Consider the following 14,691-nt stretch of genomic DNA (forward strand, 5'->3'; position numbering starts at 1 on the left):
AGTCACCCTTAAGCCCACGCTGTAAAATATTCAGTGTGACACTAGAGCCGAGCTGGGAACGTGCCAGCGCCGGGCTCAGAGGGGTTTTGTTTCTCCAGCTGGAAAGATTGGCTTGAATTCTTCTTTTTAGGGGTGGGGGTTGAAGGTGTGAGCTGGGTGCTGCATGGGCTGAGGGGTTGGTATGTCACCTGCAGTGGGGACAGCAGACTCCTGTCACGGCTTTAATTGTCTTTGTTTTAATTAAACCCTCGCCTCGGCGTGGGAGAGCCCTTTGTGGCTGCAGCTGTCCCCCCACCAACTCCCTGCAGGGTCAGGCCTCGCTGGAATTTAATATCACTTCTCAGGGCTGGGGAAATTCAGCAGAGCTGTAATTGCAGAGGAGAAAAAAAAAGGAGGCTCTGGTGTCAGAAATCATCTTTTTGGGGTGAAAAAGGAAAAGGGAGGGGTGCCAAGCAGGATGCATGACCCTTTTTGGGAGCATCTCTCACCCCACCTCCAGCAAATGCAGCATCATAGATACAATCTTACAAAAAGTTTTGTTAAAAAAGCAAATTGTCTCTCCCACAAAAACATGGGTTTAGCCCCAAAATGGCTCTGAAGGTGGCAGAGGGCTGAGCGATACCCGGGACAGGGGCTCGGTTTCAGTTCCTGGTGCCGGTTGCTGCAGCCGGACCCGGGTGGCAGCCTGGCACAGGGAAATGCCACACTCTGGTTGCTATGAAAAGAGGGAGAGAAAGAGCAGCCTGGGTGGCTGCAGAGTGAATTGTTTTGTCACTGGGGAAGGTGTGAGATGATTTATGGAAGGAGAGGGCTCTGCCTCTACGCCATGTCGGGGCGCAGAGCCAGTCTCTCCAGCAGGAGATGGGAGTTTGGCTGATACAGGGAATTTAGGGGCGGTTGTTAGGTACAAGCCTGGGGTAAGGGGTCTCAAACCCCTAAAGCAGCCTCCTTCCCTGCTGATTTATGTGCACCATGTTCCCAAGATGCCCCACATTGTCCCCATCCCATAAACTCCCCATTCCCATGTGCTTAAAAACAGTTTCACATGATATTTTCATCCCCACAGCTGAGGAAGAAAAGACAGGAGAGGGGGAAGAGCTGCACCCTGAGTATTAATGCAGCTTTATTGGCCAAACCCTTCATTTTGATGCATCTTCTGATGGACCCAGTGCAACTTCATCCTTTGGTTGCCCATCCCCAAGTGTTTCAAGGCACCATGTGCCACCATTTGAAGGCGAAGGGCTTGCGGCGGACGTTGGTGCCGCAGTGGACGTCACCAGAGAGGACGTGGTAGGAGAAGTAGTCGTCAATGAAGGTGCAGGTGAGGCCCAGGGGCTCCAGCAGCGCCCGTACCCGCTGCTCCAGGCAGCACTGCCCACCCACCACTGGTCCAAAGGGTTTAGGGATGCCCAAGTGTCTGCCCAGCACCAGCATGTTCACCTGCAGCCAGACAAAAAAAACACAGTGTTTTCCCACTCAAAAGGTGTGTTTGTGGCAAGTAGGGATGGAAAAAGAAGGGGGTTGGAAGGGAGGGAGGTGTCAGGAGTCTCACCATGTCTGGGAAGAGGGCATCAGCACGGGAGCCCTTCAGGATGAAGAGCTGGGGGATGTCGATGATATCCTGCTCGCTCAGGCCCAGCTCCTGCTTCAGGAGGTCACGGTTCCAGTCGATGCAGCGCTGTGGAGTGAGGGGACCTGGAATTACCACCCCTGACCATCCCAGTGCCTCCAAATCCCAAGCACAGACCCCTGTGTGCCCTGTCACATCTTGCCAGGATCCTCACCCACTCCTCTGCATCCCTCTGATAAACCTCCTGAACCCAGCCCCAACAGGAGCAACTTCTTTGCTTTGGTTTTGACATCTCCCAGCCCTCCAAGGGTGCCTCGTTCCCCAATAGCTGCTCTTCTTGTCTATTTGCTTTCACACTGCATGGTGCACCTCACCCTACAATTTCTTGCTATTCCCCAGGATCTCCAAAAATGCTCCCCACACCCAGAAATCACCTGGCAGCAACATGTAAGTGAGGACAGAAAATCCAGAGCTTACAAAGACCCACCTGCACGTGCTTGTTGTCATTCTTCAATGACTCGTCTGCCAGGATGTCATCGATGCTTCTCCTGTCACTGCCTTTCAGCCCTGTGTGGGGAGGGAAGCAGAGCAGTAAGGGACAGCAGTAAGGGATGCTGGTGGGCTGCAGGGATGCCCTCAACCCATCCCTTACCGACGAGCAGTGTGGCTTCGCCGTGGCCCTGCCTCTGCTTCTCCTTGAAGAGCGTGTAGCAGGCATTGGGGCAGGCCAAGAGGAGACGGAAACCCTGTGGGAGAGAGCCCAGGAGTCAAGCTTTGCTGCCAGCGGGATATTTTATGCCACCACCCTTCTGAGAGACAGCATGCTGACCCCAAACCCAGCCCCAGGCAGCAGGATGCCACCCAGGGACAGCCACCCCAAAAGAAGTCGCATCACCCAGCATCCCCAGCGAGGACAAGCGACTGCCAAAAGGGGTTTTTTGCTGTCGTGTTTGCAGTTGTCCCATGCAGGAGCAGGGATGGCTCCAGGGCTTGTACCTTCCTATCATAAGCAGGGACGAAGGTGAGGAATTCATCCACGTGGCCCACGGTCAGCCACTCCGAGTACACCTCCACCGGCGCCTGCACTTTCTGGGCGTAAAGGAAATCCCTGACAGCCTTGGACATCCGCCGGCCAGAGGCCCTGGGGGGAAGGGGTAGGAGGAGGAGGAGAAAGCCAGTGGTCATCATATCCCTCCTTCAAGGTTTACCCCCAAGCCTCCTCCCAAACATCATGCCAAGGGGAGAAGGCACACCTGCACTCCCTGCTTTATGGGAAGCACAGGAAAGGCAGGAAACAGCCTGAGCAATACATCTCCTATGTAATACTTTAATCTTCTATAAGCAGATACTAGATATAACATATAAGATTTAAGATAGAATAGTATATATCTTCTATACTATATGCTAATATATCTCTATGATCTGTATTAATATCTCTATTTGAAATACTAATATTGTATTGTACCTTAATATCTCTATTACCTATTATACCTACATTATATAGTAACATAAATGATCTGTAAATGTATACAGGTATATAATATGCCTATATAACATAGTAATACCTATCTCTCAATATAGATATATCTATATGAATAACTACTTTATAGATATAACAGTAATATATCTATGTCCATACCCATTATAGAGATATAACGTTAATATATCTATATTAACATCCATTGCTTCTATTAATATAGCTATCCTATAGATTAATCAATATGATATATTAATATCTGTCACACACATCTACAGGCCATTGTGGATCACATCCCCTGCCTGCTTGAGCACTTTGGGGTTTCTTTTCCCCCATCCTTGTGAATCTTAAATCACTCCTTATGAGGCACTTGGCATGGGGATGAGGTTTTCTTAGACAGACACAGCAGCAGGCTGGGAAAACATTAATTAAGCTTGTGGTAATAAGGGCTAATTATGGTCCTAGAGAGGCTGGGAAAATGCCTGCTGCTGTAACTGAAGTGAGCCCCTCAGCTTGTAGCAGGGCTGGGGTTGGAGCATCCCATTTGTTATCCAGCTACAAGCCCATCCCGCTTTGTCCCTGTTGTTGTTTCTCTGGGAAAATAACCTCCTTTGTGGAGGGTTTTGCAGGGCGCTGTTGTTCCCCCAGGGCTGCCAAGCACTGCCTGCCCAGAGCAAAACAATTTCCAGTTATTCAGGATTTCACCCTTTCCTGGTTTTCCTTTTAATAGGGAGCAGGGGGAAAAAAAATAGCCTCAATGCTTATGACATTATTGGTCTGGAGCAAAAGCACCAGAGGTTTGGGAAGGGGTTGAAAAAAAATCAGAGCAGTGGCAGGGTTCTTGTAAGAGATGAAAGAATGATGATGCAGTTTGCACATTAATTTGATGGGAACTGTCCCTAAATTCTCATTGTGATGGGAACCAGCCCCAAATTTCCACTCCAGAGGATGTGACTCTTCCTTATGCAAGAGGTTTTGGTGCTTGCACACATCCCAGGGGGAGGGATCTCACCATGGCAGGGGGCTGCCGATCAGGATCCGGCCCAGGGGATACTCCTTCCCTCTCACCGTCACCGGTGGGCTGACGTCCAGGTTGCCGAAGGAGTCGAGGCTGCAGGCGACTTTCCCAGGGGGCTCACGGGTCACATAGCCAAAGTCAGGGCCCTGGGCAAGAGAGGAACAGTGATGGGTGTGGAAAATGACCAGGCTTGAGTCAGCAGAATGTTAGAGGGGGGGTTGACTTGAGGAAGAATGTGAGTTAATCAATGTGCTGGTCTTGCACTGGCCTTGAGTTGATGGGAGTTGAATAAGGACAGAAGTCACAGCTCATGGTCTAATGTTCAGATAAAGCCTGGAACTCACCTTTCAGCTGAGGATATCTGGGGTGAGACAGAGGCCTCACAGTCTGAAGGTGTTTCAGTAAAACAACTGTGCCTGTGTATCAAATGTTGGCCTCACCTCCCCCTCAACCTCTTTCAAGTCTCATTAAGAGCCAATTGAGACACGATGCTGACTTAGCCCCATCTCACCAAGTGTATAAATCTGGCATTTAGAAAGCCTCATTTTGAGGACCCATTTAGGAACCCCCCATGTTAAGATTTGTGCCTCTGACTGTGTCAGATGTTACCCAGGAACATATTGTTAACTGAAGAGCTGAACCATTAACTCCAGCTCATTTTTTTTGCAGTATTTATCAATGGCAGTTCTGAATCTGTTGTCTTAATAAATGACTTCATCTTTCAGTCTTGCAGTGAAGGTCAATGAGAGGGCTCTGTGAAACAGGCAGACTTTGACTCTAGAAGTGGCTACACGTATAAACCTTTAGACACAAAACCCTTGACCAAGTCTGAGACCAAGATCCAGGCTCATCAAGACTCCTCTCTGAGGAGTTTAGAAAGCAAGAGGGTCCTTTCTGAACCTCATGACTTCCCCCAGCTACATACTCTTAACAGGACAAACAGGTGGTGAGAAAACAGGGAGCTGGCAATTCAACCAACGCACCAGGATCTTTTTAAAAGCAAAATCCTTCAAGCCTCTGTTCCTGGGTGAGTCAAAGACAACAGGGAAGGTCTTGTGTGGTGCTTCCACGTAGCCAAACTCCAGTTCATCCTGTTGTGGGAAGAAAGAGGAGGAGGAGGAAAAGGAGGAAGGCTCTTGGCAAGGTGATAGCTATCTTGGAGAGGTGTGCGGTGAGGGTGGAGCAGGAAATGAGGCAAAATTGGCAAAGCCTGGCTGTTGCCCTTAACCCCAAGGAAGGCAACTGCCTTGTTCTCCCAGGGGGGTGACACACTACTTGGCACCATAGTGCCTGGCACGGGTCACCCTCAGGGCAGCAACATGTTGCTACCACAGGCAAGGAAGTGGGGTAGCGATGGCAGCGGTTGGGCTTGCTGTGGGGAGCACACAGCACATCCAGCCAGAGCACACCAGGTCTTCCTGGCAACACACTGTGGGCTGCTTCTTGCAATAGAGCCCTTCTTGTCATGTTCTATGGGGCCCTTCTTGCAGTGGGGACCTATTTGCAATGCCCCACAAGGTCTCTCTTGGAATGGAATCCCTCTTGTAATGGAATCCCTCTTACAATGTCCTGTAGGGATCCTCTTGCAGTGGAGAGCCTCTTGCAAAGACCCACAGGGTGCCTGTTGCAGTGGGGTTCCTCTTGTAATTACCCACAGGGTCCCTCTTGCTATCTCCCATGGGGTCTACCTGAACCCTCTCTGTGCTGGTTGCCACCACCACCAGCATTTCCCTGTGCTTTGGTTTACAGTTGCCTTTTTCACCTCTTAGCATCTCAAGTGCTTCCCCAGGCTACTCAGCAAGTCCCTCCCAGGGGTGTCAGCAATGGGGGTGACACTGTACATACCCCAGCAGTCTGTATGAGACCAGGAGAGCAGCATATTATTCTAAGCATTGTGATTGCTGACCTGGATCCAGCGGTCACTGCGGGTTTCCACCTCAGAGCAGATGGTCAGCTTGCAGTTGGCTTTCTTCAGCAGGAGCCGGAGCCCTTCCAGAAAGACTTCATTGGAGTCTGAACCCCACTGGATGCTGGAGAGAAAGGAAGGAGCAAGGGCTGCAAGGGAGGATCACAAGAAACTCCCCACAACTCAGCTGTGTAGCCCATTCCTCCTCCTTAAATGTGCTGGGTAATAGTCCTGCATGAGGTTTGACCCTGGAGAGGGCCCTCCAGCCTTTCTCCTTGGGGTTTGGGGTTTCAATGAGTGCATCAGAGCTAGCAGGCTCCCTGTCTAAATATTGCACATAGCCTGGCTTACCCTATAGCTGCTACACAGGGTCAACAAATCCTCCTTGGAGAGTCCTCCAAGGCAGGAGTGGGATGAGGTGACATCTTTCCTACCTGCAGACAAAGACTTCTAAAGGCTGCTGGGTGTTGGGTGTCATTATCCAGGGTGCCACGCGGAAAACCACCGTGTCCGTGAAAATCGGGGTGCCCAGCGAATACTGTGAGGGATGAAAACAGTGGGGAGTGGTGCTTGGAACTCACCCCATTGTGAGACTTTGCATGGGATGAGGTAAACCCCACATACCTTATGGTGGATCTCCAGCAAGCTGACACTGAAGGAAATCAACCCAGAGAAGCCCACATCAGGGAAAGCCAGTCCTTCGACGTAGAAGGTGTTTTCTCCACTGCCAACATGGTCCAGCACGTAGGAGAGTTTGTCTGGCCCCAACACAGGTTTGTATTGGAGGTGTGAGTCATTCCCTAGAGAAACACAACCCAAGATGGGATGACCAATCTGTCCACTGGGCTGGAAAGAGGCACCAGTGAGGAGGTGGCTGATGCCAGCACGGTTTGCAGAGGAGCCTCCTCTTCTCTGGGGAACACGATCTTCCTCTTACAAAGTGGACTCTATACCCTCAGGTCCAACCCTTTCAAGGTGTGTGGCTGGAGTTAAGCATCTAATGATATACTTGGGTTCCCTGACCTGATTTACAGCAGGGAGCTGCTGGGGATCCATCTGCTAGGGTGTTCAAAGGCAAAAGGTGCTGCCCAACGAGATGGGCTGCTTTGGTGGCTGGGGCATTGCCCATGCCAAAAAGGTGCCGGGAGCCACGTGGGAGTTATCCACCCCATGGGAATGTCCAAATTTCAGCTACCCTGCTGAGAACAGCCTTTTTTTCATTCTTTTCTTCTTCTTTTTTTCCCCCATATAACCTATCTTCTACAACTGCAGAAGAGCTTTGGGGATAAACAAGCATTTCCAGCAACTGCAAGTGCCCAGCCTTTAGCCAGGTGAACAAGAAAAATTAGGCTTCATCCAACTTGGGGGTCACCCATGGAAGGAAGGGAGAACTACTCACAGATAGCATGGAAAACTCGCACTTTATCTGCATCTGACTCAGGCACATGCAGGACCACCTGGTAGTCATCAAAGATGGCACTGGGCCCTTGAGTCCGCAGCAGCATGACAGACATGTCCTGAAGGTCTACAGAGGGAAAAGATGGATACAAGGGACATGGAAAGAGGGATTGGAGGTGTTTTATATGGGAAACACCTTGGTGGGATCTTTTGGGTCTCCTTGTGCTGCAGATGACCCCCTACCTGCAGTGGTTCGTATGTCCACCTGAGTGCTGTCCATCTGCCAAGCACCGGGGCTGTCCCGATCACAGTTGACCAGCAGCACGGCACCTTGCCCATCTGGACCCCAAGTCCACTTGGCCTGGAGGAGAAGCACCCAAAGGGGATGGAAGCAAGGTTTCTCCCATCCCAGCCTCCTCCCAGACTGGGGAAAACACTACTGCCATGGCTATGCTTGGAGGACAACCCACAACATGAAGTCAAGGCTGGTGAGGAAACAGCAGTGGTGCTTTTAAGCCACTAAATTTCCTAATCTCAGCTTGTAGCAGGCCCAGCAAAAACTATTTCAAACACAACCTGTCTTCTAAGAAGCCAGAAAGTATCTGTCTGGCCTCATCTGGACAACACTACACCATTTATAGGAATGCATCTCATCTTGATGTGTATCTCACGCTGCCTATCGGGCTGCAGCTAATAACCCAGGTGTGAGGGCTGAGGCATATGCAGAATTGTTGCCAAAATCTCTTGCTGTTTGCAAAACTTGCAGCTGACTCATTTAGTGGCACATTTCAAGTCCAAAATGGGGGAAAAGGAAAGAAAGAAAGAAAAGGAAGCAGAGTATATTCTCCCATATGATCCTTGGAGCTGGACTGGAGAGGCAGGAGATTTTGGCATGGAATAAGAAAACAAAGTATTTTCCTCCTCAATTAGTAGGTTGAGAATTCGCCAGGTTATTTTCTCTAACTCCAACACCAGTGAAACCACTCAAGTCTCATTCCCTCTTGGAGGTTTTCAGGGCAGAGACTGCAAACAGTTGCACCCTGCGTTGACCCTTCGTGCGTTGCCTATGGCAAAGCTTCTCTTTACCTTGTCCTTGCCCTTGCTCTTCACTCTGCCATTACGGCTCAAGTCCACATCCAGGGATATATCTGAAAGATCAAAAGAGAAGAAGATGCTTGGCAGGGGAACGAGCTCTTGGTGGCATCTGGGGCTTGTCCCCAGTATGAGTCACCCAGTACTAACTCCAACTTCATGCTCCAAAGCTGCTCCAGATGCAATGTCTCCAAGCAAACGTTGATAGAAAAGCCAATGTGATGGCTTTTTTATGGCTTCCCCTTCTTTGGTCTCCAGCTACCTTCTGTCTTTGTTCCCCTAACAGGAATGTACCCATTTCTGTGTTTTCACCAACTTTATATTGACTGTAACTTTTTTTCACGAAGCTGACACATGGTGGATGTATGAAACTGTTTTCTTCATGGGCAAGTGGACACTAGGCTTGATGTGACCTTCAAGAAGGACTTTCAGAGCTCTTCTTGGCCCAAATCTCTGCTGTAATAAAGCATCTAAACTCCACTTAAATCTGTATTAAGCCTTCCTTAACCATAGAATCACAGAATCACAGAATGGTGGGGGTTGGAAGGGACCTTTAGAGATTATCCAGTCCAATCCCCCTGCAGAAGCAGGTCCCAACTAGATCAGGTCACAATACAGAAACTCCTCCAAAAGGGGATACACAGCCTGTGGAAAATACAGGCACTGAAGGAGAGATTGTCCTTCTGGGTGCAGAGAGGACATGGACAAGATGGAAACGACACTTTAAATCTAAGCAAGCAAAAAGCATTTGTAAGGCAAAAGCCCTGTGGATAGCGATGGCCCCAGATGGAACCCATCAGTCACGGGACGTGGGAAACCATCAGCCTCTTTAAGTGCAATTTTGGGAGGCATATGCATGACTTAAGCTCACAGGTCTGACTGTCATGTGAAGGCTTCAGAAAATCCCAAATTTAGGGTAATTAATCCATCCAAGTGGAAGACTCTGCATCCAGACTGGTTGTCTAGACTCCCTTTGTAGTCAGCAGAGGAAAACAGGCATTTGAAGGGAATGATTCATCTTATCCTAAACTCCTAAAATAGGTCAGACAACTACACTTTGGTGCCTATTCCTCTCCACTAACTCCAGTGGAGGTCGAGGAAGCGGGATGCTGGCCAAAGTTGGGTGAGATGGTCTCCTCTGGATCCTCTTCCGCCAACGCAATGGTCTTGGCAAGCAGAGGAGGATGCTTGGCATGTACGATGGGTGGGGACACAGCCCAGCCTGTGTCTTTTTTGCACCATATAAGGCAGCATAATAACATTTTAATTATTTCCCTCTTGCTTGTCAGCATCAGTCAACACCCAAACCTTCATTGCACGTCACACATGGGCAGCCCGCGCCCCCCACTTAACTCCCATCCCATGAACCCAACTAGATCTTGGCATCATAAAGGGTTGGCTGGGTTTGAAGGAGTGTTGCTGTAATACCTACCTACACAGGTGAGATACAACCAAGCCACTGAAAGCTCATTGTCTTCCCGTCCATAGTATGAAATCTTTACCTGCAAAGACATCACCAAGATCACGACCCAAGTCCTGTGTCCCATCATGCTGTGTTTCCACTCCTTTGGCTGACCAATCAGCACTATACAACAAACCCTTGGAGGGTTCATCCAAGCCATGCTCCATTAATCATAGTTCTGCTGAAATGTTTCCACCTGCTTCAGTGCAAAAACAGGCATGAAAAAAGGCCAAAGTGGCAGCATTTTTGCTGCCCAGCAAGGAGTTTCTGATGTCAGCTTTTGCAGCCACAGCTTTCTCATATTTAGGGCACAAAGTGTGATTTCCTTCCCCTTCTTAGTTTCATTTTGTACAAAAAAATTACACAAATCATTTAAAGTTTGTTTTTTCTCTGTGGAAATCATAGAATCAGAGAATGGTGGGGGTTGGAAGGGATCTTTAGAGGTCCAATACCCTTGCTAAAGCAGGTCTCACCTAGATCAGGTCACACAGGAACGTGTCCAGGTGGGTTTTGAAGACCTTCAGAGAAGGAGCCTCCATACCCTCCCTGGGCAGCCTGGGCCAGGGCTACCTCACCTCAACAGTCAAATAGTTTCCCCTTATGTTTAAATGAAACATTTTGTGTCTGATGACAGGACTACGTAGAAATGCTCAAGTCTGCCCACAATCCTCCTTTCCTAGAAAGTTTGACTTATTTTTCCCAGTTTGGGTGCAAAAGAAGCAACTAACCTTATTGTCATTGACAGTCCTGCTGGTGACATCAATGGTCACTACAACCTCTGTATCAGGATCCAGGGGCCATCTGGAGTTAATCATGGGTTTTGTCATAGGGCTGTGGATGATGTGGACCGTGACGGCGGAGGTGGCATGCACATCAAATGACGTGGCATCTTTGGGGGTAGATCTGAAACAGAGAGCAGCATTGGGTTATAGACCAAGTTGTCCCTCCTGTTCTCCTCTGCGCAGTCAAATACTCGAACCTGAAATTAAAATCCAGCCTGAACTGGGTGGAAAGGACTCAGAAACCATCTTTGGGTGATGACATGTGTTGTCTGAATTTTATATGTATTATCTCTGTGGTGGTGTTGAGCAAGCAGAGCTCCCACTGAAGCTTCAGCACATCCATCCGTGGTTAAGCCTAGATTGTGAATCACCAACCTCTGGGCATCCAACCTCCCCCCACAACAAGCAAGAAAGCCCCCAAAATTTCAGCATCCTGGGACAAAACCCTGACAAAGAGTCAGGACAATTATTGACGTCAACCATTTAATGAGAGGGTTATCTCAGCCCCAGACCCTGACCTGAGAGATGCCCAAACTGGAGTGGAGCACACAGAACCCTCACCCCACCTGCATGACATCCCTCGCCTTTGAAGTGCTGCCTACCTGCTCATTACAGTCCCAGCACCTCCATCCAAGGAGCACGAGTGCTCCGACCTGTCTGCCATCGGCAGACAGCCTCCCCAGCCACACACACACGCATCCCAAAAGCAACAAGGTGATACATTTTAACAGGGAAACCAAGTGGTTTGTTCCTGGTGCTGCTCTTGGCATGGCATCCCTAGTGCCTGCAGCGGCTTGTAAGGGGAGATTAAAGTGTCATCTCACTTGTCATCCCTTGTATTTAATGTCATGCAACATCATAAATCCACCTGTACGCTGTTGCAAGATGTGACTCCTCAAATTTGAGCTTATTTGCCTGGATTTTACAGCCCTCACAGCTCAGCATCACCACCAGATTCCCACTGTGCTCCATTTTCTGCCCTAAACCAGCCCTAAACACAGCCAAAGTTTGATGCATCCATCACAGAGTTCCCCCTGGCTCCCAGTGTTCTCCTGGCACAAAATGATCCCTTTTGTTTTTTAATTGAATGAACATCCACTATTTGCTTTTTTAAATCAAAGCTCAGATTTTGCCCCTTAGGACCAAATGAGCCCATTCTGGGGCTCAGGCTCCACGTTTAAATGGGACTGAGCTTGAGTCCAAACCCATGGAAAAAATGAATGGAAATAATAGGTTTTATATATCCCCATGTGGATGGGTGGAAAACTAATACTCTTTCAGGGTGGCTAAATTTCAATCCAAAGCCCTTTGAGGGGACAATGGCATGACCTGGCCCAGCTCCAACACACAACCCCAATAATTGCCCCGGATGCGATGACAACTGGCTTGCCCTGTAATCTCTGTCATTAGAAATGTGATTTATTAAATAATGATAATGTAACAGCAGGGTAAGTACAGCTTGGTATCTGGCTAATGAAGCAACCCCCATATTTAATGCTGGCTATATCTCCCTCTGTGAAATCACCCATGCAGACCCAAAGGTGGATTTCTTTTTTCTGCTTGAGCCACACATTTCATTCTTTCCCTCATTTAGGTCTGGACAAGTTGTTAGTCTTGAATTGTTCTTGCCTAATGTTTTCACAGCCAGAAATAGATCCCACTTTGCTGGGGTGTGCATGGGCTTTGCCTGCAGATCGTCACGGCTCGGCTATGCTTCGACGCCTCGTATTTAGCCAACATCCCTCCTTTGGGTGCAGCTCCCCATGGGACATTGTCCTCTAAACAAGACCCAAGAGGACATGTCCCCTGTGCATTGAATGAGCTTGCCAAATCCTTGGGTGAACTCATGACGTGGGCTTCAAATGAGCTCTGCTATCCCCCGCCTAGCACATATTTCTCCTCTAAGCAAAGACCAAAAACCACCATTGGGTTCCCCCCCAAAACCCACCATCCTTATAGAAAAAAATGGGATACCCCAATCCCAAAGCCTTACCGGCGTGTATCGAGGAAGACCTCGGTACCCAACACGCAGACGCCGTAGGTGGCGTGGCTGGTGGACATCTGCACGACGTGACGTTGGGGCATGATGTGCCGGGGACTGCAGCCGCATGCGAAGGGAGCTGCTGCCTGGTTTGGTAGGTAAACCAGCACAACTGGATTAAAAGGCATGGGGATTTAACTCCTCCTTCCCTCGATGACTGGGTTGAGCCAGGGGACCCTGTTGTCTCCACCTCCACCACCCAGCAAGCTGCCAACCCCAGCTCCCTTAGGGAGATGGAGGTGATAAGGCAGCCCCCGGGAGGGACAGGGGCAGGACAGGGTGATACCCAGCCCTGCCCTGGGATGCTCAGCAGCGAACTCTTTCTGGGCTTATTCTCACCTTTTTCTTGCCTTACAGCTCCACAGAAGGACTCCAAAGCTTAATGCATTAAACATTTCAACTCCTGCTGTGCAACATTGTTATTACAATACATGGTATCATTAAAATAAAGCGTTTTCTTTAAAACAACCCAAATTTTCCATCTGGCCTCTCCCCAGGCGACTCACGGCCTCAGCTACCCCATTAGGGCAATACCTGAATAAAGCCTAACGAAATGTTTGTTCAGGTCAGTCTTTCCCATCATAACAACTCCCGAGGAGTGCGACAGGCAGAAACGAGTGCAGGGAAAACTGGTTATTTGGCAGGCAGGGAAGGGGAAAAACAAACAAACAACAACAAAACAACAAGAGGCTTTCGGTGGAAATTAAAAGTTCTCGGTGTTTCGCTTGGACTTTGCGTTTCAGGGGAATTGGGTTTGTTTTGGGGCATGCAAAGCTCCCAGGGGAAACATCCTGGTGCTGAAAGATGTCTGTCTGGGCCATCCCAGGGAGCTTCACCTGCCTGCAAAGAGGGAAACTCAGTGAGATTAATCCTGCTGAAGCCAGGCAGGTCCCTGCCAAGCTTGGGGATGGAGGTGGTGGCTAAGAGGAAGCAAAAAGGCAGTACAGGGGATGGAGAGAGCACCAATGGCCCCGTTGCCACAAGGTTCATCCTCGTAGCAAGGGGGATGTAAAGTGATGTGATCATGATGTAATAGGCAGGAGAGAGCTGGAGCCAGCAGACGTCTGGCTTTGCGAGGCGCAGGACCCCTTTGCAATCTACAAAGGTCAAAGCAAGCTCAGGAAGGAACAGTCCCCACTATTGCAGTGAGCTGCACGTCCTCAGCCCCAGGAGCAGCAATCCACACTCACCTTCCCCTGCAAGATCAAACCAGCAGCTTTAAACATCTCCCAGCCAGTCTACATTAAAGGCCTCCTTCCGACTTCTAATTGCAACAGAAAAAAAAAGCCAGCAGCACTGTGTCTCGTACAGGAGCACGGCTTTAATGAGATCGTGGGAGCCTGCCAGGGTGGCCAGGATGCTCAAACGGGGAACGCTAGCGGCACTTCCAGGCACTCCTGCACCTCGCCTTGCTGCAGATTTGAGATAAAATCCCATTTCTCGAAACTCAGCAGCCAAACTGCTGATGCTCACAGCCTTGTGAATTTTGTTGGTTCTCCAGCCCTCCCACATCCCTAAAACCCTTCAAGCTGGGGTAAAGAAGAGATGTCACAGGGGGGCAAGGAGCTTGCTGCATCCTCCAAGGAAGAGCCTGGCCACGGCAGCGTCTCTACTGAAGGGAGCTGCAAGTTGGATATCCCACTCGTGGCTGCTGGTCACACTGGTTTGGACTGGGCACGGTGCTGAGCTTGCTGCCTGCTGTGATTTTAGCATCCTATCCTGCTCAGCTGGTTTGAGCCCTGTACCGGACAGGGAACACACCTTAATCCCCACAGGGTCAGGCTGGTATGGTCTGTAATCTGGAGGGAGGTGGAGGATAGTGGTGGTTTCAAGCTCCCAACAAGCATAAGGGCTTCAGCAGAGGGTTTGGGAGCATGTGCTTCTCCAAATCCACCTGGGATCACACCCATCCAGAAAGGATGGAGACACAGTGGTGAAACCTTAT

The 14,691-nt window shown here is 49.5% G+C and overlaps 1 protein-coding gene across 1 annotated transcript; it reads right to left on the reverse strand.

The window, feature by feature from the left end:
• Positions 1 to 1,206: 1,206 nt before the first annotated feature.
• On the reverse strand, positions 1,207 to 12,790 carry LOC104556757 (protein-arginine deiminase type-1). The gene is made up of 16 exons (XM_010200741.2): positions 12,699 to 12,790; positions 10,652 to 10,826; positions 9,894 to 9,963; positions 8,456 to 8,517; positions 7,613 to 7,730; positions 7,371 to 7,496; positions 6,596 to 6,771; positions 6,406 to 6,509; positions 5,972 to 6,095; positions 5,049 to 5,156; positions 4,060 to 4,211; positions 2,567 to 2,711; positions 2,223 to 2,316; positions 2,058 to 2,137; positions 1,553 to 1,678; positions 1,207 to 1,440 (listed from the first exon to the last, which is right to left on the reverse strand). Exons 1-16 carry the CDS (start codon positions 12,788 to 12,790, stop codon positions 1,207 to 1,209), a joined length of 1,986 nt encoding a protein of 661 aa, XP_010199043.2.
• Between the last annotated feature and the right edge of the window lie 1,901 nt (positions 12,791 to 14,691).

The sequence above is a fragment of the Colius striatus genome, chromosome 21 (genome assembly GCF_028858725.1).
Source record: "Colius striatus isolate bColStr4 chromosome 21, bColStr4.1.hap1, whole genome shotgun sequence".
Taxonomy (NCBI): domain Eukaryota; kingdom Metazoa; phylum Chordata; class Aves; order Coliiformes; family Coliidae; genus Colius; species Colius striatus.

Coding starts and splice junctions, on each gene's coding strand:
- LOC104556757 (XM_010200741.2), bottom strand. CDS start 12,790: ATGCCCCAACGTCACGTCGTGCAGATGTCCACCAGCCACGCCACCTAC. Junction 7,497..7,612: donor GGACATACGAACCACTGCAG/GTAGGGGGTCAT, acceptor TTCCCTCTGTAG/ACCTTCAGGACATGTCTGTC. Junction 4,212..5,048: donor TTGCTTTTAAAAAGATCCTG/GTGCGTTGGTTG, acceptor TCTCTTGCCCAG/GGCCCTGACTTTGGCTATGT.